This window comes from Bos mutus, chromosome 18, assembly GCF_027580195.1.
Source record: "Bos mutus isolate GX-2022 chromosome 18, NWIPB_WYAK_1.1, whole genome shotgun sequence".
Classification (NCBI taxonomy): domain Eukaryota; kingdom Metazoa; phylum Chordata; class Mammalia; order Artiodactyla; family Bovidae; genus Bos; species Bos mutus.
This window is the reverse complement of record NC_091634.1, coordinates 9873379-9897704: the sequence shown is the minus strand read 5'-3', so window position 1 is coordinate 9897704 and position 24326 is coordinate 9873379. Positions and strand designations below refer to the sequence as shown.

Sequence of the window (24326 nt, the reverse complement as noted above, 5' to 3'; positions counted from 1 at the left end):
GTCTGGGATGGCTGTCTCCCCTACTGGACTGTGAGCCCCAGGAAGGTAGGGCTGAGACTGTCTTGGTCACCAACGTGTGTGCCTTTTGCCACACAGTAAAGAGTCAGACACGACTGAGCAACTACGCACAGCACAGCACCGGGCATGCACGGAGCGGCGGCTCAGTGAATATACGCTCAACTTTCTTACAGTCTGCCCTCCATATCCACGGATTCAGAAGCCACAGATACAGAGGATGAACTGTCCTAGGGCATTTCTTTGCTGGGCTTCAGTATTCAGAGATTTTTGGTATCTGTGCGTAGGGGGCAGGGGCCGCATCCAGACCCAGTCCCCTCCACTTATACCAAGAGACAACTGTATTTTCAGTCTGCTGTTGGTCCTCACTGACAGTGAGGACCTAGTGTATTCCATTCCTTAGAATCCTCAGTACAACAAGCCCAGGGTCAAGGGGAGGGCTTACTAAAGGGCCTCAATACCGGGAGGCAGGGGTGATGGACAGCATCTTAGGATGGCCGCCTCCTGCCTGCTCCACGCCTTTGTAGTCGCTGCTCCCTGTGTCTGGAAGGCTCTTCTCTCAGATCTCTGTGTGGCTTCCTTCCTCACCTTCCTCAAGGCTTCCCTGAATCTTCCTCAAGCATCCTTCTCTCAGCAAGACCTTCCCTGACTTCCCTATTTAAATTGCAGTACCCAGCACAGCAACACTGGCTAGGCCAGATGATGGTCCCCAACCCGGTCCTGATCTCTGGAGCCTATGAATGTTCCCTCACATGAGTCAACCAAAAACAAAACAAAACACAGAAGGTCCCAAATAAGAGTTTAGGGAATTCCCTGGTGGTCCTGTTTAGGGCTTCCCTGATAGCTCAGTTGGTAAAGAATCCGCCTGCAATGCAGAAGACTACGGTTTGATTCCTGGGTCGGGAAGATCCACTGGAGAAAGGAAAGGCTACCCACTCCAGTATTCTGGCCTGGAGAATTCCATGGACAGTCCATGGCGTTGCAAAGAGGCAGAGCAACTTTCACTTCACTGGTGGTTTAGTGGTTAGAATTCTGTTTCTACTGCAAGGGGCCAATAAGGGAACTAAGATCCCTCAAGCTGCGTAGCATGGCAAAAAAAAAAGTTTATTTAGGGTCTGAAGAATTGCAGTTCGAGAGACACAGATTTGGGTAAAACTGGAGTATTGCAGGCTTCCCAGGTGGCGCTGGTGGTAAAGAACCTACCTGCCAATGCTGGGGAGGATTGCAGGTTCGATCCCCAGTACAGGAAGAGTCCCCATGCCCCGGAGCAACTAAGCCTGTGTGCCACAAATACTGAGCCTGCACTCTAGAGCCCGCGAGCCTCAACTACTGAGCCCACATGCAAGGATCTTACATTTTTGGCAGGTGTTCTGGTTCCCTATTTAAGACAATAGGTGATTAAAAGCTGAAGTTCTAGCCAGGCGGGGATGTGCAGAAGTCACACTTCCTCAGTGGCCTCCCAGCTCCGTTTTAGAGAGCTCTCTTAGCAATACTGACTGCATTTTTATTTTTCCCCTACATAAAGAGTATGCCTACATAATGGCGAAAGGGAACTTGGAAGTGTGATGAAGGTGAGGGTCTTGAGCTATCCAGGTGCGTCCTGAGAATAATCAAGTGTCCTCATAAAAGGGAGATTTGACAGCAGGACAGTAACAGGGAATTGGACAATAAAGCAAGATACCACGCCTGGGCTTTGAAGCTGGAAGAAGAGGGCAGCGCCAAGGAATTCAAAGAATGCAGCTCTAGAAGCTGGAAAAGGCAAGGAAATTGATTCTTCCCTGCAGCCTCCAGAGGGAGTGCATCCCCGGCAACACCTTGATTTCAGCCCAGGGAAACAGACTTCTGATCTGACGAACTGCAAGAAGACAAGTGAGTGTTGGGGCTTCCCTGGTGGCTCAGTGGTAAAGAATCTGCCCACCAATGCAGGAGACACGGGTTTGACCCCTGCACAGCCACAAATAAATACAAAAATAGTTTTTTTTAAATGTGTGTTGTTTTAAGCCACCAAGGTTGCGGTCATTTGTGACAGTAGCCATAGGAAACGAATGAATACACCTGCAATCAAGCATAATATATCCACTTCTGCTTTAGTTTTTTTCCAAAACAGTGATCAACATCTGATGGACTATATGTTTTTTGCTTATCATTTTGTGCATGGTCTGTCTCTTCTGCTAGCATGTCAGATGTACAAAATCAGGGGCATTTTATCAGTGGTTGATGACAGGGACAGAATGAAGGGACAAAATAGGTGCTTAAATAGTTAATCCCAGTAAGGGATTGCAAGTAGGAAAATAGAGACCCCTGTAAGTTCATGATGATTGGAGAATGCTGGTTTGCTTATCCACGAAAACAAGCAGGCTTGCTTAGCAACAAAACCAGGCAACAGAAGCACAGGACACGCCCCCAAACAGTAAAACAATGGTGGCAGGAGCCCCACTTCCTGCCCAGTGAGCTCAGTAAGTGAATGATGCCTAGGACATGCTCTCTGTACAGATAAAAACAGTAATTTGCGGACGTAGCTTGACCGCGCAGGGACAAGAAAACTCCCCTGCTCAACCTGGAGGAGGAGCTAATGATAAAAGCAGGACATCTACTCAAGAAAGAAGGCCTCCTCCCCTCCTCACTCTTCCTTTGATTATGAAAATGTAGCCCAATAAGTTCTCAGGGCGGAGCATTTCTCACTTCCCCGCCTTGTCAGCCACACAATCGTCATAGTCTAATAAATCCCTTCTTATCTACCACTTTGCTCTCGCTGAATTCTTCTCTGCATTGAGACCTAAAGGACTATGGTAGCGGAGCTCTCTGGACCCCCCTGAAATGACACCTATGGGTTTTATTAAGGATAATTTCAAATGTTTGATCCCTGGTCCGGGAGGATCCCACATGCTGCAGAGCAACTAAGCCCCTGCACAACCACTATTGAGCCCGTGCTCTAGAGCCCGGGGGCCCCAACTACAGAGCCCATGTGCCGCAACTACTGAAGCCAACGTGCCCTAAGCCCGTGCTCCACAAAAAGAGAGGCCACTGCAACGAGAAGCCTGCGCACCAACTAGAGAAAAGCCCGGGCAGCAACGGAGACCCAACACAGCCAAAAAGTAAAAAGAAATAGCAAAGTTAGCATATTTAGAAACATACAAGAAAATACCAGAGGAAACAGCTAAAGCAGTTGAAAGTAGCTGCTAAGTCGCTTCAGTCGTGTCCGACGCTGTGCGACCCAATGGACGGCAGCCCACCAGGCTCCCCTGTCCCTGGGATTCTCCAGGCAAGAACACTGGAGTGGGTTGCCATTTCTTTCTCCAATGCATGAAAGTGAAAAGTGAAAGTGAAGTCGCTCAGTCATGTCGGCCTCCTAGTGACCCCATGGACTGCAGCCTACCAGGCTCCTCTGTCCATGGGATTTTCCAGGCAAGAGTACTGGAGTGGGGTGCCATTGCCTTCTCCAGTTGAAAGTAGAGGCCTCTGGAAAACAGATAGGAGTAGGGAGAGGTGGCAGAGGGGACCGTTTTTCTTCATTACACATATCTTAGTACCAGTACCATTTGATTTTTAAAGTATATTCATGAAAATTAATCGGCAGTGATAGAAAGGGTTACTCCTTATGGGGAGGAAACATGCATTGACTGAGAAGGCACAATGGAGCTTCTAGATGACGGAAATGTCAAACGTCAGCTTTATCCAGTAGAACTTTCTGGGATGATGAAAAAAGTTCTCTATCAGTTCAAAACAGTACCCAGTAGCCACGTGGCTACTGAGCATTTGAAAAGTGTCTAATGGGGGTACTCTTTCTGCCCCCTTCTGATGCCTATGTCAGAAGCTTTCTCTATCTCCTTTATACTTTAATAAAACTTTGTTACACACACACACACAAAAAAAGTGTCTAATGTGACTGAGGAATTGAATCCTTAATTTTGTTTAATTTAAATAAATTTAAATATTAATTTAAATAATTTAAATACTCCCATGAGTTGTTTTGGACATTGCAGATAATGACGGAAAATGTTCACAATATAATGTTTATAATGTTAAATGAAAAATAACAATTACAAACCATATGCATAGTATGGCCCAAATTTTAAAATATATATCATACTGTATATGAAGTTTTAAGGAAAGACTAGAAGGAAGTATACGAAAAAAATTTTTTTAAGTGGAAGCTTTATGATTTGTAAAGAAATACAAATCAGAAGAGAGAAAAGCTTGTGATTTATAAAAAATCTTCACGGAGCAGTTTATGAAATAAAGAAGTGGGACAGAAACCAAGGAAAATCACTCTTTGGGGTCAGAGCCTCGAAAAGAACACATGGTAAAACCCTGTTGAAGACAATCTCACAAGCCATCATTTCAGGACACATGAGGAAACAAGGCACTGTGAGTGAGAACTAGCAGACACAACAAATTACAGAAGCAGACGGTCCCAAACTAAAGATGGCAGAACTATCAGACCTTGAGACCTCCTGGAGAAGGGGATGGCAACCCACTGCAGTATGCTTGCCTGGAGAATTCCATGGACAGGGGAAGCCTGGCGGCTGCAGTCTGTGGGGTTGCAGAGTTCCACATGACTGAGCGACTAACACTTTAACTGATTTCACGTTCATGACTTTAAGCTTAGGTCAGCGCTCAGTCCCGCCCAACTCTTTGGGACCAAGCTCCTCTGTCCATGAGCATTTCCAATGCAAGGATACTGGAGTGGGTTGCCATTTCCTTCTCCAGGGGATCTTCCCAACCCAGGGATCGAACCCAGGTTTCCTGCACTGCAGGCAGATTCTTTACCGACTGAGCTACAAGGGAAGTCCAGTTTAAAGATGCTTAAAAAGCAGCAGCCAGGAATTTACCTGGTAGTCCAGCGGTTGAGACTCTGCGCTTCCATTTGCAGAGGTGTGGTCAAAAAAAAAAAAGCATAGTTGAAAGAGGGAGGATCGGATTCACACGAGAGAAATCCCTTCCAAAGGGACTACTTTAAGACTGGTTTACCAAACATATTAACAATGACAAGCACTTATTAAGTCAGGATGGAATTCAAAGAGAAGGAAGTCAATTTCTGTGCAAACTACCTTTATTTAAAAAGGAAAATTCCCCGTTTTGTTGTCACACCAGCGCTATGTGAACGCACTTGACTGGGAGAGATAGAGCAGGGATGCTGATAGAGACAAAGACGCCCATGCCTCACCTGGCCCCTGAAGGCTGCTGGTAGATACGGGGCGCAGGTGACTCCCGGGGTAATCCAGTGGCGGTGACCCACTCAAGGCTCTGCTGGGATGGTAGGTTAGCTTGCTTTGGGGCTGCGGGGGGTGGGTTGGCAGTGCAAGTAGGAGGCACTTCGGATGGGACCTGATTTGGCAAATGGGGGGATCTCTCTTGCCCCCGATGATATTCCCAGCCCCACCACGACCTCCCACAGCTAAGGCAGGCTTCTAAGTTTAAGGCTGGGGTTCTCGTTCTCCCCAGGGTTTCCGGAGAGCTGTTGGCAAGGACCCCACCGCTGCAAGGGCTTGGGGGGTACAGAGATATGCAGCGGAAGGGGAGGAGGAGGTCTGGAGCGAAGGCAGCTGCTGCTTCATCCTGTCTCCCTTGGAAACGTCCTTCTCTCCAGCTACACCTTACTCCTCTGAGGCTTCACCCTGGGGAAGAGCTGAGGGAAGACAGGCTCTTCAGACGCCGGGAGCTCCCACCCTTTCGCTTCACCCCAAATGTAACACAGTCACCTAATCCACCCCCCCCCCCCCCAAACACGTGGGCCGTCTCCATCCTCCAATCCCTTCCTCACGGACCCTCTCACCATCTCGAAGACCACACTGGAATCCCCCCGGCAAGCACCAGATGGAGCCTTCCAGGTGGCAGCGGGCTGGACGAAATGGAGACTTCCCCATCGTAAAAAAGACGCCCGCCGCTCCCGCCCACCATGGCCGTCTGATTGGGACCCACCTGCCACCTATGCCCTAATTAAAGGCATCTTCTTGTCTCCCAGGAAAGTCATGAGACCTTCCTGGTCTCCTCCCCGTACCAAGCAGACTCTCCCTCAATCCTACCGCGATTATATTAATGGAGTCTTCCTCACCCTGCCCAGTGCAGTGTAACAAAAAGTTTCCATGCCGGTAACACACAAATGCCCTCCTACCCCAACACCAAACTGGGATTCTTCATACTCCTCTTGGCTAAAATACATTCTTCTTTACCTCTCCGTGAATATAATTAGGGATAATAAAAATATTTGCTTGAGCAGAAACCAATCACATAATCGGGAAAAGAGTACTGGTGAGTACCCCTACGAAGTACTACCAGCAAGGGGTTCTTCCTCTTCTAAGAAGGAATTTTCCCTTACATCCCCTGTTATTATAATGGTCTCTTCCTCACCTCCCCATGACAGGTAATGGACTCTTCTGACCGCCCCTCCACCCCAGTATAAAGGGCTCTCTCTCCTGCCCCTCTCCCCACCCCGAGGGATCAGCCCTTTCCTCAAACAGCCATCAGAAGACCCGCACATTTCTTCTGGGCTCACCCCGAAGTAGTTACGGGGCACGTAACCCTCCTGGCCATGCAGCGTGGCCCACCACCAGTCCGTCTCCTCTAGTCCGTCCCTCCGCAGCACGGTGACCGAATCGCCCTCTCGGAAGGACAGCTCGTCCCCAAACTCCGCACTGTAGTCCCAGAGGGCGTACACCACCCCGTTGTACATCAGCCCCATGCTCTGCTCCACGTCTGAAACAGGAAATCGCAGGGATGGTCAGCGCCCGGTTCAGGGCAAGCCAGGAACACTCAGGGTCAGAGCCTGAGATCTGACACCAGCCCCACCTGGGGGAATGAGCCCCTATTAAAGTTGTGTGTGTAGCCCTGTCTGGAGGGGGGCTCCTGAGCTGCATTCAGCTGCTGGTACTGGAAGTCTCTAATAGGATGCATCGGGCCTGGCCACGAACCCCCAGGGAAGGGTCGGTGTCCCCATTTCCTCTTACACCTGATTAGGTTCCTGGACCACTCGTAGAAGTACAATTGTCTGCAGCCCCCCCAGCCCCGCCCCCCACTTAAGAGCTTCAGTCTCCATAGAGGACTCAAGCAGTCCCTCCAAGGGTACGGCCCTACTCCTTCCACGGAAGTGGTCCCAACGCCCCCTTTCCAGGTGGTGCAGTGCACACTGCGCACTTCCCACTCAAATGATAAAGTCTCCAAAGAGGATGTAATCGTTTTCCAGATAGTATAGCCCACCCGCACCGACTCCCTTAAGTGGTAAAATGCCCAAGGATTTACCCCCTTTCCAAATGGTACAGTCCACCAGGCTCCCCCCTTAAATGGTCCAGTTCACCACGCTCCAGTTTCTTCGCCCCTCCCTCCCCCTCCAGGTGCGCGGTCCAATCTCTACTGCATTCTCACAGGACTCTCCGAGTCCAGGCTAGTAGGACGCTACAATCCTCGTATCTCTAGGCTCCGCCGACTTATGACAAAGGGGGTCACAGTCCCCCCCTAACCCGGAGGTTACAGCCCTTCTCTTCGGTGGAAGGTCTACTTCTCCCCCTCATCCCCCAGTCCCGGCCTGCCGCCGCTCACCGCTAAGGCAGGTGTTACAGCCCCCTGGCTCCCAACTACTTTCCGCCACAGCACAGCATGCTGTCCCGCAGTCCCTGCAGGCTCCCCTCTTACACACGCTGTCCCACCCCTACGTCCTACAGCCTGCCTTACTCCAACTGTGTGACGCTCCGGAGCCCACCTTAGGCTACAGACCTTCGCTCCAGACCCTAGGCACATCGCCATTATGCTGCCTACCTAGCTCCTCCCCAAACCTGTTTAGATGATATGATTTCCCCCCCCGCCCCCGCCCCTCACCGGCTCCTGGAGATACACGGTACAGTCTTGTGTCTCCCTACAAGTGGAAGAGGCCCCAAGCCCCTCCCCAGAAGCCAGGGCCCACTCACTGGTCACCTGTGTGGCACTGTATCTCCCCCAGGTAGCCCTGGGCCCGGAGACAGTATAGTTGGTACGTCCAACTCCCCAACCCCCACAGATGGGAAGGCAGATAAAGCGGCGCAATCTCCGCAACCGCTCTCGTCACCACCGGTGTCCAGCTTGAGGGGCACAGTTGCCCTGCCCCCCTTTCCCTCGAAGGTGGCACAATCTGCTGCAGTCACACACCCTTCTCGCACCTGCCAGGTGGGAGGCCCCGTCCGCCATCCCCGCGGGTGGTCCCTCCCGCCGGCCCCTCCTCGGTGATGCTGTCACAGGTCCGTACAGCCCCTCACCTCCCCAGGCATCCTCTCTCGGGAGCCGCGGTCGGCTTCCTTTCCCTGCCCAGTATCTCTAGCAGCTGGGCCCCTCGCCCCGCCTCGCACCTGCCAGGTAAGTGGCGCAGTCGGCGTAACCCTCGCGGTAGGGGTCGCACTTCTCGATGGCGGTAGCGCCGTCACTGAGCGTGGTGGCGAAGATGGCCGCGCCGTGCTGCACCAGCGCCGTGCAGATGGCCGTGTCGTTGCACGACGCCGCGCAATGCAGCGGGGTCCTAGGCGTGGGGAGGCGGGCGTGAGCGGCGGCGCTGGGCGCCCCCAGCGTCGTCCCCGCCCCACGCCGGCCGCGCGCGCCATCAGGGCTCACCAGCCGTGGCTGTCCGGGGAGTTGACGTTGGCCCCGGCCGCGATGAGGAAGTCCACGATGGGGTAGTTGGCGCCGCAGATGGCGTTGTGCAGGGCGGTGATGCCCTCCTCGTTGGGCTGGCTCGGGTCGTTCATCTGGACGGGCCGGGGGACCGGGAGGCTCATTCCCTCATCGGGCCGCCTCTACCCCACCAGCCCAGCTCTCCCGCACCCGCGGCACTCACCTCCTTCATGGCCTGCTGCACCACCTCCAGCTCCCCGGTCAGTGCGGCATCCAGAAGCAGCACCAGCGGGTTGAGGCGCGCACGGCGGACCTTGCGCGGGGACCCGGCTTTCCGCAGCACCGAGCGCATCTCCTGGAGGACAGGGTGGGGATGCTTCAGTGGTTTGGGGGGCGGGTCGTTAATATACCCATTCCTTGGAGGGGGAAACAGAGGCTCGGGAACCCGGTGACCGCTCCAGGTCATCCCTAGACAGGGATGGAATTGGAACCCAGGAAGGTACAGAGCCTGAGTCCACAGGGCCATGGGGAGGAGGGTGCTCAGTTCTATAGTCTCTGGTTCCCTACAACACTCAGGGAATCCAGAGATTTGGGAATCTAGGGCCCTGAGGCTTGAGAGGAGGCCGGGAGACCATCAGGTTGATGACTATGGAAGCCAGATATTCAATTCATAGTTTCATTTCATTTAGATAATAAACATGATGTTTCCAGGTGTTCATTTTAGATGTTTGAAATTTGAATATTTGTCATACTATTCCTTCTGCTTTCCTATTTGTTATTTTCAAGTGTTCTCCTACAAAATTCATTTATTCTGAGCACAAAGCATTTGTGATTCCAGCCTTTGCTGTCAATGATTTCAGGATTCTGTAATCTGAAGATCCCAAGAGCCACTGATTTCAAAATTCTCTGATGTTGTTTCCAGTATACTGTGAGTCCAGAAATGCTAAAGTTGTGCCATTTCAAATTGCTGGGGACCCAGGACGTTGCATTCTCAAGATTCTGTGATTGAGAACTTGAATATTTTATGGTTAGAATTTCATTCCAAAAGATTGGAAGGAAATGCTCAAAATGTTCATCGTGGTTCTGAGTGCTTGTGATTTTGGCCTCTTTATTCTATTTTATCTATTTCTTCCTAGTTACTATGTGTTCCTTTCTAGTGGAAAATGCTCACTTAAAAGAAAATCTTGTATTATAACATATTAGTGCCCTAATCTGTGGTTTCTTTGAATCAATAAGTCTTTCATTTTCAGTATTGGGGACTTCAAGAATCAGTACAACCAGGGTTTGTGCTACTACTTCTTTACTTCTACTGTTCGCATCTTCAGTGTCCTAGGATTCTGAAATTTCAGTTTTGAGTTTGTGACGCCAGGATTTAATGATTGAATGCTGTGAGTTTTCAAGTTTCTCTGTGGCCAGGACTTTGTGATTCTACCATGAGGCAATTGGACCATTTCAAGGTGTTTTTATTCTTCCATTCTTGATTCAAGATCCTCAACCTCAGGATCTTGGCTGAGCCAACATTTCTTGGCTCCACCCTCAGGAAGGCCTAGGAAAATAGGCATTTGGGGGTCCACCTGGCCCCCACTTCTTTTCTGGGAATTGTTTCCCTCCCCCTGTCTACCCACGCTGAACAATTAAGATTATTCCATGTGACTGCTCCCCACCCCCAGCCTAGATGCAGAAACCTGAACAAGATCAGCAGGAGACTGTCTCCTGGTCAAATGATAACAGTAACAATAATGGTTAACAGTTAAGTGCCAGGCACTATCCTAAGCGTTACATTAATGTATTAAATTCTCACCGCAACTCTGTAGTTATTCTCATTCCCATTTTACAGATGAGGAAACTGAGGTCCAGGGAGGCTAAATGTCTGGCCCAAGGATGCACAGCTAATAAGTACCGTGTAGCTGGGATGTGAACCCAGGCAGCCTTGCTCTGCAGCTAGGACACTTAATCACGAAACCCACAGGCTCAGAGACCAGAGGCTGGTTCTTGAAAATTTGAATGGAAGAAGCTCTGACTAGAGTCAAAGGACACCATGGACTTGAACTGAGAGGTCATTTTGATTCAGGGCTGGGTGGGCCATTTCTAGCCGTGGCACGGGCTTGCTGAGGTGTAAGAGGAGAGTGGATCTCCAGAGAAAGGGGACATGAGAAGCTGTGAGGCAGCTCAGGAGAGAAATGGTGACTGCCTTGATTCCAGCAGGCTGTTCAGATCCTAGAATAAACCCTCTGTCCTGCCAAGACAAGTCATTTCCAGGTTGGAAAACTCTTAGATTCCTGAAGGGAAGCCCGCGGCAGGTGACAGGTTACTGGAGAAGAGCAGAGAAAGCCTCTATATGGTCAAGACTTCCAGATGCCCCTCCATATATGTTCTTTTTCTTTTGACCCTTGGATTAAAAACTACATTTTCCAGCCTCCCTTGCAATTGGGTTCCTGGCCAGCAGAATGCGGCAGCTGTGAGGTGTGCAATTTCCAGGTTCTGTCCTAAAAGGGAAGGAACACTTCCATATGCTAAGTGGTATACCCTGGGTTCCTCCTGTATTACTTACCATGCTCTGTGGCTGCTCTGGTGGGCTGCTCTGGAGAGGGGCTGACGGTGGGATGGGAGCCGGTGGGGCTGGAGCAGGGGGCCCGGCCCTGGCCTCAGATCCCTCAGTGATGGGGGACAGCTCGGGCTCAGGGCCCCCAGGCCCACCGTGACGATGGAAGAGGCGGCTGATGATCTGTTGGTATTGCTTCTTGTGGGTGGGGGGCAGGGCTACAGCCGGGCTCTGCTCCATGGAGCCCCGGCGTTTGAGGGGCCGTGGAATCTCTGCCAGCACCCGGGCCACCTCCTCCAGCTCCGGCACCGACTGTGCTTCCGGCGGCAGCGCTGGCTGCAGCCGTGTGGGACTAAGGGGCCGAGTCACAGCACCTTCGTCTGCATCGCCAACCTCCAGCACGGGCGTCAGCAGCCCCTCCAGCTCTGGCTCAGGTTCCAGATCAGCAGGAGGTTTGGCGAGGCCTAGAAGGAACAAGCGCCCCATCAGAGGAGGGATCCCTGGAGCCCCTCAAGACTCCCTCTGCACAGCTTCCAGGACCTGCCACCAAGGCCTGATTTGCTCTGTGTCCCCATGGCAGTTCTTGCTCTCTCTGGGCTATAACTTCCTTGGGTTGTAAATAACAGACAACTATGACCTCCCCATTCATCACACACTTAAGCTTGTGCCTTGTGCTTTCTCCATGCCTGTCTTACTGAATTCTCACCACTACCTTGTGAAGCTGATATGACTATCATCTCATTACTACAGAAAGGGAAACTGAGTCTCAGAGAGGGCAAGTCAGTTGCCCAAAGCCACACAGCTGGAATTTGAATTCAGTTCTATCTCACTCCAGAATCTCTACTCCTACTATTATGATAGACTTGACTAAGACTCTAATCATTTCCTCTCTTAACATCTCAGGCAGACAATCGCTGGGACTAGAATTCTGGTATTTGATGGTCTCATCGCTGTTTCCTGCCTCTCAATCAGTTTCTAAAAGCAGGTTGAAATATATAATGCTTGTTCTTGTTTTTCTTTTTATAATGATCATTTTCTACATGATTTCATTGAATGCCCATCATAATCTATGAAGTAAGTATTATTCATCTCTCTTCACAGATGAGAAAATGGAAGCTCATATGGGTTAATTAATTTATCCTGAGTCACGCAGCATGTCGATCGCAGAGAGGGGCTCAAAACCCACTCTGTTTAAATCTAAGCCCTGAGCTGGTCTCACACCAAAAACTATTAATAATTATTATGACTACTATGATAGCTACAGAGGGCTTAGTATCCATCAGGCCCTATTTTGAAGCCTTTATAGGGATTATATAAGCCAATACCATACCCCAGTGAGGTAGGTTCTACCACTATTCATGTTTTCCACTCAAGGAAATTGAAGTCCAGAGAGGTTATGTAACTTGCCAAAAGTCACACAGCATGCAGCCAGCCAGTCTGACTCCTGAGTCCCTGCTTAAGCACTGTACTATGGCTAGTTCCTGAGCAAACCCCCAAGCTCATCTGGCCTCATGCTCTGCAGGGACAGTGTCTGGAAAAAGATATTTGGTTGTGATGGGTCCCCCAGCTGGTTTGGTCCCCAGCCATCTGTCCTCCCTTCACCCAGCCCTCCAGAACCCCCAGCGCTGACTCACCTTCACTTACAGGGGCCCAAGTCTGTTGGGGGGCTTGGGGGGCTGGGGCAGGGGCTTGTGGCTGAGGCTGGGGTTGTAGTTGTGGCTGGGGCTGTGGGGGCAGCTGGGGCTGTGGTTGGGGCTGGGGCTGGGGCTGGGGGGGTGCCTGGGGCTGGGGAGGCATCTTAGGTGGGGGAGCTCGCGAGAAGATGGAGGAGCTTGGGAGCATGGCCCTGCTGGCTCCATGCTCCCAAAAAGCATTCTGCAGCTTGAATATCATGCTGAGGGGGATGGGGCGCTGGCGGGGGGCACTGCGGGGCTGCGGGCTGGAAGGAGGCATGGGGATGCGACTGACAGGCTGCCAGCTTCGGGGCAAAGTGCCTGACGGCCCCGTGGAGCCCAGTGATCGGCGGTAGCTGCCCACATCAGAACGCCTGTCGTTGGCCAGAGGGGAGACCTTGTAATTGCGGGGCAGAGTGGCGCTGGTGAAGTTGTCCTGGGGAGAAAGAGGGAAGGAAGGAAGATAGAAAGGGCTCAGATGGGAGGGCGATAGGCTTAAGGGGACCAAAGACAGAGGAGTGGAGGAAAGGACGTGGGAAGTCAAGGCAAAAGGCAAGAAGGGAGAGAAGGAGAGGAGGGCAGAGGAGAGAGGGAAAGAAAAGAGGGTCGGGGAGGGGGTGGAAATCCAGGATAAAGCCGGGGGAGGGTATGGAAACTGTGGGAGTAGCCAGAAAGGGGAGACTAGTCCTGACCCCACAAAACCCCTCCCCAAGTTTCTCTGGCCGCTCACCTTGCCGGTGGCCCCCAGCCCATCCAGGCTGCTCTCTCTCCAGGGTAACAGCTGCAGGCCTGGAGAAGCAGGCCGCGGGAAGACATCCAGACCTGTGAGGCGGGAATCATTAGGGTCTGGGGGATGCCTCTCCGGCTCCCCCATCCTCTGGCCTTCCATCACTCACGTTCATAGCTCGCAGTTTGCGAGGGCTTCTTCTCATAAGCCACGTCCAGGTCGGACTCGTTCCAGGCTTTGGGGGGCCGCCGGCGCAGCGTTAGGTCGTCTGGGGGAGAAGTTGCTCATGAGGATCCCGGGTGGGAGTAGGGGAAGAGAGGCTGGTCCCGGGCTGCACCCCTCACACCCGCCAAGTAGGGCCCTGTGGTTCACCTTGAGCGCGCAGAGGCGGGGCGAAGGCGCTGCCGCCCGCGCCCAGCAGAGGGCTCCCAAAGGCAGCCGGCGCATCGTAAGCTGAGGTCCCGGGGCGAGGCGAGGGTCCGCGCTCCGGGAAGAAGGCCTGGGGCCCTTCCGCCAGGGGGCTGCCACGCGGGGAGCCGGAGCGGCCCAAGAAGTCAAAGTGAGTGGGGGGACCCTGCTGTCGGAGCGGGCCGGGTCGAGGGGAGGGCGCCCGGCCGTGGGGGCTGCCTGCGCCATCGAAGGCGCGGGGCCGGGGCGAGGGCGAGCGGTCTAAGCTGCCGTAGGCGTCCGGCTGCAGGTAGAGCTGGGTGCGCGGTGACGACGGCCGGCCCTTCGCGGATAGCGAGCTATAGGGGAGCAGAGCTGGGGCGCTCTCCGAGCGTCCGAATGGGGTGTCTGCGCCGTCGGTGGTCGCCTTCCGGGAAGACCCACGGCTGCCCAAGGGCTCGGGGACCGGGCTGGTGCTGTACCGGGGCAGCTGTGGGGACATTGTGGGGTCAAAGGAGACGTTAGTAGAGGGTTGGTAAGTCAATCGATAGCGGTGATCGAGAGCCAACCCTGGAGAGGTGAGCGGGACTGGAGATTCAGGCCTAGGGAGCCCTGCCGTCGGGGCTGGGGCCAGCGCACACAGTGCCTTTGTGCCGCTTCTCTTCCGAGGGTCCTGACAGACGTCCGCTTCCACTGGCCTCCTTTATCAGATGCCCTTAAACAGCCCACCGCCTGCCCCATGAGACAGGCTTGCCTGAACTCCTGGCCAAAAGAAGCTGACTTTTCGGGTGGCCAGGGTTGGGACCAGGACCCGCGGGCTCACCCTAGCCGGCGCTGCGGCCTGAGAGCCAAGAGGCGCCGCGGGCGAGTCCGACCACAGCGACTCCAACTGCTTGGTCAGTTCGTCCACCTTGGCCGCCGCCGTGTCCAGCTCCATCTGCTTCAGGTCCATGTGCTTCATGGCTAGAGCTGGGCGGGCGGGAGTGGCAATGAGGACCGGGACCCGTGGGCCGCGCCCCGCCACCGAGGGCCGCGCCCCGACAAGCCCCGCCCCCTATCCCAGCTCACACTGGAATTTCAGGTCCAGAATGTCCCCCGAACTCTGGAACGCCTCGCTGTCCATGGTGCCGGCCGGCCGGAGCGGGGCGCCTGCGTTTGGGGAGGCAGGGGCGGGGGGGAGTCTGCTCAGGGCCCGCCTACAGGGAACCTGGGGCCCTAAGGAGAGCGAGGGTGCCTTTATTCTCCTTGTTCCTTCCACTGGAAGTTCTATGCCTCTCCATCGCCCCTGCTGGGAAATGCCAACTCCTGCAAAACTCTCTGGCTCAGGACAATTCACTCTCTTTACGTGACTCCTTGTTCATCTCTCTGCCTTAATAAAACTGGATCATTCCTTCAACCATTATCCATTGACCACCTACTATGTGCCAGGCATTATAGTGAACAGAGGTTGCAATAATAATAACTATCAATTACTGAATGGCTTCTAGGGACCAAGAGACACTGTACTAGATGCTGGGGATCTTTTTAAAAATAATGATGGTGTTGCCTTCTATATGTGCCTACTATGTACCGACTCAATGGACATGAGTTTGAGCAAACTCCGGGAGATGGTGAAGGACAGGGAAGCCTGGGGTGCTGCAGTCCATGGGGTCGCAAAGAGACACAACTGAGCAACTGAATGACAACATTATGTGCCAGGACCTTTGCTAGTTGCCTGAGGGTTTAATGAAATAAAACAACTATTTGTTGAGAGGTCACTGTCGCCTGGAATCGTACCAAGTGCTTTACATCCAATACCTTATCCTGAGATCAAAACCTCCATAGCAGGCATGGAAGTGAGGCTCAGAAACATACATTTCAGATCACCCTGCAAGAAGTCAGCATACTAGGTTTCACATCTGAACCTAACTTGACGTTCTGGGTCATTTCAGTCAGTCTGGAGGGGCTCCAGAGGACAGGGGCCACTCAGCTTCCTCTCCCCAGAGTCTCCGCCCAAAGCAGACTCAGCGTGTTCACACGGGTCCACCGTCAACAGAAGAACTGGGAGGTGACCAGGGGCCACTGAATTCGCCAACCCAGTGGGAAGGAGCCAGGCCCCCAGGAACCAGTCTGGCCAGCACCACCCCCATCTCCATGGTAACCGCCACGCCCGCCAAGTCTGCCACCTCCCTGCTGCACCAACCCGCGGCTTAGCTTTGATTTGGGGTGCAGGCGTGGGCAGCAGGGCAGGCTGGGGCATGCTGATTCTGGCTTCAGTCTGGGAAGTCTCGGAACAGAACCTGTTGGGGCTGGTGGCTCATTTGGGTGTGTTAGGAGTGTGTGACCTTGGACTCCGAGTCCCCTCCACTCCTTGAGCCTCAGTTTCCCCCAACTGTGAAAGGAGGAAGCAAATCAGCTATTCTAAGGAGCCTCCTTAACCCCTCAGAGCCCTAGATTCTGAAATTATAAGGATCTTGAGGTTGTAACTAAATTCCTACAGAACCTAAAACCCTCCGCTTGAGAAGTCTATGGTTTGAAAGTTCTGAGTTCAAGAGTCTATCTTTGGAACATTCTAGAATTCTCCACTTTGGCTAGCCTAGATTTCTCTGTCTTCCTGCACCAAGTTCTACCTATTCCAGGATTCCAAGGTCCTAAAAGTCTGGGTGAACGTCTGGTTTAGTGGAGCTGCTGAAAGCACAGTTATGCTATGCTATGCTAAGTCACGTCAGTTGTGTCCGACTCTGTGACCCCATAGATGGAAGCCCACCAGGTTCCCCCATCCCTGGGATTCCCCAGGCAAGAACACTGGAATGGGTTGCCATTTCCTTCTCCAATGCATGAAAGTGAAAAGTGAAAGTGAAGTCGCTCAGTCGTGTCCGACCCTCAGCGACCCCATGGACTGCAGCCTACCAGGCTCCTCTGTCCATGGGATTTTCCAGGCAAGAGGACTGGAGTGGGTGCCGTTGAAAGCACAGTTAAGGAGGATTCAAATCTGGTAGCACCACTGACCCACCTGACCAGATAGCCTCAGTTTCCTCATCTGTAAAATTAGAATCAATAGCAGTTCATTTCAGAGGACTGCTGTGAGGATCCAACTGGCCAGAAAGTGCAAGAGGAATTAAGGTTCTGAGAATTGAGGCCTCAAAAAGTAGAGACTATAGGAACCAAAACTCGGCATCTTTTAGAATCTTAGAGATACATAGGAAACACTCTGTTAAAATATAAAAAAGAACTATCTATGCTACCTCCAGGGCCAGCATTCTGGTAGCGAGTGGTTCTTTGGGGTAGTTTCTGATTCTCAAATTCTAAGACACATCCCACGCTGATATCCTCTGGGTCTAAGGAAATGCCAGGGCTGGGCGTGGAGCCGTCCCGGGGCTGACGCGGGCGAAGGGGGCGTCGGGGCCTCCAGGGGGCGCTCCAGGTCACGGCACGACCCCAGCTGGGAGAGCAGACCTTGCCTGAGCTCAGACACTGGGAATGCGCGGCGGGCCCAGGCAGGTGCAGCACCTCCCGCGGCAGGGGAGCGGGGACCGGGCGGGGCGCAAGGGTGGCACGGGCCGCGCCTCTGCTCGCGGCCCCTGTCCTCCACACCCAGGTCCTCTCCACCGGGCGCCCCTCTCCTCCGCTCTTAGGTCTCTTTCCCCAGCATCTTCTGCACCCCAGCCAGGTTCTTTGGAATTAAAAATCAAGGGAGGAGGCGGAGGTCCTGGAGGAAGCATCCTCCGTAAGAACCGGGTCAGAGTGCTAGGCTGGACTGACAGTACCCAGGTTGGAATCCTCCGAGACAGACGCTGGGAGCCACCCCCCTACACACACATCCCCGCCTTGGGACTTGGTTTCCTCCTCTGTGGACGTCTGTGCAATGAGCTTGGGCCTTCCCATTCTTTCAATTATTTAGCTTCTGTGTGCCTCAGTTTCCTTAAGTGTATAAAGGGGGAATCAATACCTTCACCTCAATAGAAATGTGACGTTTGAATGACATAATTTATGTACAGAGTTTAGAACACTGCAGGGCTCGGAGTAAAGTTCACACGGATAAGATTCCTAATTCCCAGGCCTGGAACAGACAGAGAGCTCAAAACCCAAAGTGACTGTTTTTCTCCGAAACGGCCCATTCAGATCTCTGAGATTCTAAAAGCCCTGAGCTTTGACCCTTCCGTCTTGACTCCAGTCCTCGGATTTCAGAACCCAAACTGTGGCCTCTATGACTCAGCTTACCCCCTCCTCTCCATATAATGGCTGCATTGTGCAAGCCCACCACCACCAATCCCATCCCATCTTCTCCCCTGCTTTCCTGAGTTCTGGCCATCTCTAGTTCTGGCCCATTCCAGGGCATAGGAATCCCTAGAAGATTCTAGACAGAAGGTGGCAAAAGCTGAAGGTATCGCCTTCACTCCAGCCTCAGTTTCCCCAATGGACCAAAGAGAAGTCATTCCCTGGGGTGGGATCAGCAAACCCCAGTGGAAGTAAGACCTTTGGGCAATTGCCAGAGACTTCTGTAGACGGTGGGAACCATCTCTCTACCTGCCAGCCCTCAGCCTGGCACGCTGTGAGCTCTGCCTTGGCAGCCACGGTTATTATTTTTAATTTCATCCCAGGCTATCAGCAAATGCCCTTCAAGCCCAGACGTTAGGAAGTTCTTCCCTCTCTCACCAGAACCCCCTGCCTCCCCCACCCCCTTGTATAATCCCTTCACGTGACACATAGGGGTGGAGAGAAGGGGGAGTCTTGGGAGGGAGGTGCTGGGCGTCTGCCCTCCCCCAGCTTCAAGGACAGACACACACCTCCAGAATTAGCCTCTATCCTCCCTTATCTGCCACACTACCTCAGGTCAGACAGATGGGAGGGGAGGTGACATTTCTCACCTCAGGGTCAGGGCCAGGAGCCCTAGGAGAGAAGTCAGTCAGAAAATCCGGTGGGAGGGGATGGACTCCTGACGCCGAAGAGAGCTGTGTGGAAGGGGGAGGGCAAATACTGACCCCCCAACACTGCTGCCACTGTGACCTCTATGACTCAGCTTACCCCCTCTTCTCTGTATAATGGCTGTATTGTGTCCAGCTTTGCAAGCCCCCCCTCAACCCCACCCCACCTTCTGGAATTCTGCCCTGGATTCTAGAACCCTCTTTGCAAATCCCAGATATTTCCCACCTTCAAGGGGTAATAGGAGGTTCCCCGCCCCCGCCAGGGGGCGCCCTGGGGCGGAGGTCCCTCTGGTTAGGCAGGTCTGACGCCCCGGTTAATGACAGGTTGGGGATCGTGCAGCGGCAGAGAGAAGGTTGGAGACCTGCCCTAGTCCTCCCCACCCCAACCCCGGCCCCCACCCCAGAGCCAGAAAGAGGGGGGAACGCCGGGGCACAGTCTTCAGAGGGACCGAGGGTGTTAGTTCTGATTCATTTCAGGAACCCAGGTTCCACTATCCTCACCCCGTCCCTAATTCTGCTCCCAGACCTAAAGACTCGGTCGAAAAGGCAGCTGAAGGGTGGCAGGGATGGCCGCCCATTCCAGAGCCCCAGCAGTCCAAGTCTCCCATTTCTCCCCAAGAGATCCGATATCCCAATTCTACTCAAGGATTCAGGATTCCTAGAGCTCCCAATTCGAGAGACTGAGGAGTCCCAGTTCCGAACCTCTCCCCAGGACTACGGTGTCCGCTCCCACCCGTCCAAGAACTCAGGCATTCGAGCCCTCTTTCCTTCTGCCCAGTAAAGCAGGCATCCAAGTTTTAGCCTTCTAATGTCCCTGGCGTCCTGCGCACTCCCAATTCCGCCCTGGGACCTGGCGTCTTAGCCTCTTCAGGACCCTCCCAGGGACGCGAGTCTCGGGCTCCACCAGAGCCGCTGAACCCAAGGGGGTGTAACTCACAGATCCGGGGCAGACTTTGGCACCGGGGGGCTTCCTCCGGCTCCGGCTCCGGCTGCGGGGAGCCGAGGACGGGGCGGGGCAGGCGCCGGGAACAGGTTAGACGACGTGACTCCGACCAGAGGGAGGCGGGTCTCGGAGGGGAGGGGGAGTAGGGGGTCGCCTCGAGCACTTTGGGACTTGTAGTCCCGGAGGAGCGGGACATAGCCGGGTACGTTCCCATTCGAACTGACATAAAGTCCATTTCACAGACAGGAAGGGCGAGGTCGAAAAGCCAAGGTTGACCTAACTAAGTAAACAGAATTCAGACTCTCACCTCGCTGTGGTTGCAAGAGACGAAATCCTGAGTCCCTGCCCCTCCCCTCCAGGCTCAGTTTCCCACTTCTTGAATAAAGATTTGGACAACACCGAAGAGGCAGAAAGTTACAGAGGCTGGGGGAGACACGTATCCCGCCCCCAAGGCGAGAAGAGGGCCTCGCTAAAATTAGTATCCCCTCGGGTCTCTGAGCCTCAGTCTCTCTATCGGTAAAAAGAGTGGTTGGGATCTTGATAGAATTTCGCAGCTACAGCTCACAAAGTTAGAGGCTGGGACTACAACTCCCAGCAGCTTCCTCGGCCGACGTCCGGCGCCACCCAGTCTCGCATCCTCTGGGAACTGTAGTCCCGGAGCTCGCAGGGGCGGCGCCCGCCTGTCTCGCCCACGCACGGGAAACTGGAGATTTGGGAAGAGGCAACCCATCCTCTTTGCCTGACTCTCCCTCCGCTCTGGGTAGCCGCTGGCTCGCTGAGAAGGTGGGCGCCCCAGTTCTAAAGTAGGATCCGCAATCTCGGCAGAGCGGGGGGGAATCAGCGCTGACACACCGGTCAGGAATGCAGTCTGGTCACCCTGTCTAGTCACCGTCCCGCGGCTGCGCCCGTCTCCCCACGCGGCACGATTCCCGTGGGAAGGGACGTAGGCGTGTCCCCCAAATCTGCGGCCACGTGCCGCTGTTTACACGCGCCCAGGGACAGAGACGGGGCACTGATCAGGACTTCTACTCATTCTCCCTTCCTCAAAGCCTTTGGAAATGCCCCCCACGCACGAGACTAAATCCTCGAGGGAATCGACCCCTCTCTTCTGGCCCACTGTCCCTCCCCCTAGTCCGCCCCCCACCCCCCGCCCCCGCCGCCACGCGTGTCCAGCTCGGGAGCCCGGAGGCTCCTCCCCGGGATCCACAGGCTCCTCCCCCTGTATTTCCCGCTCCCCTGGAGCCCCGAAAGCCCGCCCTGTCTGGTAGTTAAAAGCCCTCATTCCTCGGCTTTCCCACCTCTCCCAGTCAAGTTCTGAACTTCTGAGGCATCTGGGCCTCCTAAAAGGCTTTGTAACACTAAAACCACAGTCCTGCACACCTGGACCCTTACCGGTCTCTTTAAGGATTTCAGACCACTCGATCTTCCTGTCTCTTTAAGAGTTAGGGCCTATGAATGTGGCGGCCCCTTTAAGGCAACGTTGGACCAAATCATTTCTGAAATACTGTGGGGATTCCCGCCGGGACCTTGTGCGGCTCTAATTCCTCCCCACGCCCCAGACAGCGAATCAGCTGCTTTTTGGAGTAGACTTTCAGTAAAAGATGATTTTTCTCGCTCCTCGGCCGTGCACAAGTGGAAGTCCCCCCTAGTTATGCTTACAGAGAGAGCGGGCTCCGAGCGACACCTCCCGCGCTCCCGTGCCACATGAACGCTCACAGGCGAGGCCCCACCTCTGGTTTCACGTGGTCGGCGGCGGGGCCTGGGTTGCTTGGTCTAAGTGAGGCACGGGTCCAGGGATGGCGGGAACCCCGTCCGGCAGTAAGTTGCTTCACGGCGGGCCTACAGGGTGCAGAGAGTTGGCTGGCGGGAAGAGAAAGGGGCGCCCTAGAGCGTTCGGACGTAAAAAAAGAGACTTCCTCTGAGACCGGACCATGCTTCTCTCTCCAGTGGCTAAACCTGGGGGAAATCTAGAAGGGTTTTCCTGAGGAAACCAGAAATGCCTCTTCTCAGCTACTACCCCCGTCTCACCAAAAGAATCTGACCAAGCGTAGAGTGTATCCCCCGGGGGATGGTGGGGACGGGGAGGCATTCAGATAGAGGATATTTGAGGGTCGGGGGGTTGGGGTATACTGGTGGGGAGAACTAGGATTGGGATGGCGGATATAGGCGCGCCTCTGGGGAACAGACAGGAGAGAGGGAAGGCGTGGTAAGAGGATTGGGGCTCTCAAGAAGTTGAGACCAATGGACCGATAGGCGTGCCCTGGGGGACTGGATCGGCACAAATGACCATTTCCCCTTCTGCAGGTGCTGCTCGGTTTTCTTGTCCCCCCAACTTTACTGCGACGCCCCCAGCCTCAGAACACAGTCGTTTCTCTTTGGAGGCATTGACCGGCCCAGATACAGAGCTGTGGCTCATCCAGGCCCCTGTGGACTTCGCCCCAGACTGGTAAGAGGTCCCACGCCAACTCCGGGGAACATTTCTCACCCCAGTGGCTGAACGAGGTGGGGTACTTAAAGGGGCTTTCTTGGGGAACCCAGAAATGCTGCATCTCAACTGCTGTCCCCTGTCCCACCAAAAGAATCTGATCAAGCTTCTGCCCTCCTCTTTTCAACTTTTAGCCTCAATGGACGACTCGTGCCTCTCTCTGGCTCCCAGATTGTGAAGGGCAAGTTGGCAGGCAAGCGGCACCGCTACAGGGTTCTCAGCAGCAGTGGCCCCAGAGCTGGAGGAGAAGCAACCCTGCTGGCCCCCTCAGCAGAGGCAGGAGGGGGACTCACCTGTGCCCTGGCACCCCAGGGCAGCCTGAGGATCTTTGAGGGTCCCCAGGAATCCCTGACAGGGACTCTACTGCAGTCCATTCCTGCAAGTCCCCCACCACAGATCCCCCCTGGCCTGAGGCCTCGGTTCTGTGCCTTCGGAGGCAGCCCGCCGGTCACAGGGCCTGGGTCCGTCTTGGCCTTGAAGTCCCTGGCTTCAGGGAAGAGGAAAAAGAAGAGACACTTGCCAGAAGCCTCAGTTCCTCAGGAGGCAGTGAATGAGCATGGGGCCCTGGAGGTGGACACAGCTTTGGGGTCCCTGAAGCTGGATGTGGGGAAGAAGGAAAAAAAGCACCAGCTGAAAGAACTGGAGGCGACAGAGCCACTGGCAACAGAGCCCGTTGCTGAGATGCTGGAGCCTCCAGGAACACTGTCCCCATCCACCACCAGGAAGAGGAAAAAGAAGCCCAAAGAGTCTGTAGAAATGGTCAAGCCAGAAACAGGGATGCCAGAATCCAAAGAAAAGACGGTGGAGGAGCTAGAATTCAGGGTTAAAAGGGAGCCTCTGGAAGAGACAGTCCTGTCCCCCAGAAAGAAGAGGAAGAAGCAGAAGGAGCCAGGAGAGATGGAGCCGGTGGAGGGGACGACAGTGGAGCCTCAGCTGCAGGTAAAGACGGAGCCACAGGAGGAAGCCATCCCACTGCCGTCCTCAAAGAAGAAGAAAAAGGAAAAGAGGTACAAAGGAATGAGGGAGCCAGGGATGGAGGTGACGGAGCCAGAGGTGAAGCCTCTGGAGCTCACAGGGGAGGTGATGGAGCCTGACCTGCCACCTGATGTGCAGGCACAGTCTGAGGCAGCTCTGGGATCCCCCAAAAAGAGAAGGAAGAAAGAAAAACAGCAAAATGTGATGATGGAGCCAGGGACAGAGGTGGTGGAGCCACAGGCAGAGGGGATGGAGCCCGAGCTGCCAGGTGCTGCTGAGCCTCAGGCAGCTCTAGCATCCACCAAGAAGAAGAAGAAGGAAAGAGGGCATCTAGCGACAGAGCCTGGGACTGAGATGACTAACCCCCAAGGCGAGATGATGGAGCCTGAGCTGCCAGATGAGGGGCAGCCTGAGGCTAGGGCAGATCCAGCATCCACTAAGAAGAGGAAAAAGCAGGGCCAAAAAAGCCAGGTGCCCGAGACAGCACCCCAGGAGGAGATGCCAGAGCCCCCGCTGAATCCCGAGTCTGGGCAGGTGGCTCCCAAGGGACAGGAGAGGAAGCGGAAGAAGAAGCCGCAGCAGGATCCCATGTAAGTGTCCACCGGGGAAACCGATGACTGCAACTCAGACAAGCTGAAGGTGGCCACCTGGGCCATCAGAAAGCGAGAGCAGAGAACCCCCCCCTCCCACTGACCACACCAGCACACCAGCCAGAGCTGGGCCAGAAAAAAGTGCTTTATTATTACACCGAGGACCTCCTTGGCATCTGGGGTCAGTGGGGCACTTTCAAGAAAGGCTCGTGGAAGACATCAAACAGCCTTCGGGCCTGGAGAGGGGGGAAGAAAGAAAAGGAACCTGTCATTAAATGAGCCATTTGTTTGATACATTGGAGTGGGCTTCTGGTTCTTTTTCTCCTCAGTTGGAGGGGACATTGTGGGGGCGAGCAGAGAAGTAGTCAGATCTAGATTCTATCCCAGACTGGCTGTGTGAGGTTGGGCTGGTTCCCACCCTCTCTGGGCCTTCTGAAACCTCAGAACTTTGGAATCTGCAGTCCCATTTCTTTGGGGCTCCCTCCTGCCCTTAGCCCCTCAAGCCCATTTC

The 24326-nt window shown here is 54.1% G+C and overlaps 3 protein-coding genes across 10 annotated transcripts in view; 1 reads left to right on the top strand and 2 right to left on the bottom strand.

Annotated features, from left to right (window-relative positions):
• Positions 1–5050: 5050 nt before the first annotated feature.
• PPP1R13L (protein phosphatase 1 regulatory subunit 13 like) lies at positions 5051–21445 on the bottom strand. Of its 5 annotated transcripts, XM_070387520.1 has the most exons (14): positions 19760–19990; positions 18766–18849; positions 14987–15067; positions 14742–14887; positions 13904–14408; positions 13701–13799; positions 13535–13626; positions 12766–13240; positions 11141–11595; positions 8813–8944; positions 8590–8723; positions 8331–8497; positions 6512–6711; positions 5051–5644 (listed from the first exon to the last, which is right to left on the bottom strand). In XM_070387520.1, exons 3-14 carry the CDS (start codon positions 15039–15041, stop codon positions 5606–5608), a joined length of 2499 nt encoding a protein of 832 aa, XP_070243621.1. In that variant the 5' UTR covers positions 15042–15067; positions 18766–18849; positions 19760–19990; the 3' UTR covers positions 5051–5605. The 5 variants fall into 5 exon arrangements, with proteins under 5 accessions (XP_070243621.1, XP_070243624.1, XP_070243622.1 ...); XM_070387523.1 differs by lacking the exons at positions 18766–18849; positions 19760–19990 and adding an exon at positions 21425–21445; XM_070387521.1 differs by lacking the exons at positions 18766–18849; positions 19760–19990 and adding an exon at positions 21158–21228.
• Positions 21427–24109, top strand: POLR1G (RNA polymerase I subunit G). Its single transcript, XM_005900322.3, has 3 exons — positions 21427–21583; positions 22070–22211; positions 22385–24109. Exons 1-3 carry the CDS (start codon positions 21562–21564, stop codon positions 23817–23819), a joined length of 1599 nt encoding a protein of 532 aa, XP_005900384.1. The 5' UTR covers positions 21427–21561; the 3' UTR covers positions 23820–24109.
• Positions 23943–24326, bottom strand: part of ERCC1 (ERCC excision repair 1, endonuclease non-catalytic subunit) — a 14682-nt gene continuing 14298 nt past the window's right edge. For all 4 annotated transcript variants that reach the window (XM_005900321.3, XM_070387526.1, XM_070387528.1 and 1 more), the window contains exon 10: positions 23943–24051. In XM_005900321.3, the coding sequence (XP_005900383.1) occupies positions 23998–24051 (54 nt within the window). In that variant the 3' untranslated portion in view covers positions 23943–23997. The remainder of the gene's footprint in view (positions 24052–24326) is intronic.

What these genes read in the sequence shown, in the direction of transcription:
- PPP1R13L (XM_070387519.1), bottom strand. Translation starts at nt 19,979, where the DNA reads ATGGGAACGTACCCGGCTATGTCCCGCTCCTCCGGGACTACAAGTCCC. An exon ending in GGCTGGGGGCCACCGGCAAG is followed by an intron (nt 13,241 to 13,534) that starts GTGAGCGGCCAG and finishes CTTTCTCCCCAG; the next exon opens with GACAACTTCACCAGCGCCAC. An exon ending in CTGCGCCACTTACCTGGCAG is followed by an intron (nt 6,712 to 8,330) that starts GTGCGAGGCGGG and finishes TTCCTGTTTCAG; the next exon opens with ACGTGGAGCAGAGCATGGGG.
- POLR1G (XM_005900322.3), top strand. Translation starts at nt 21,562, where the DNA reads ATGGCGGGAACCCCGTCCGGCA. An exon ending in GGCGGGAACCCCGTCCGGCA is followed by an intron (nt 21,584 to 22,069) that starts GTAAGTTGCTTC and finishes CCCCTTCTGCAG; the next exon opens with GTGCTGCTCGGTTTTCTTGT. An exon ending in GTGGACTTCGCCCCAGACTG is followed by an intron (nt 22,212 to 22,384) that starts GTAAGAGGTCCC and finishes TTCAACTTTTAG; the next exon opens with CCTCAATGGACGACTCGTGC.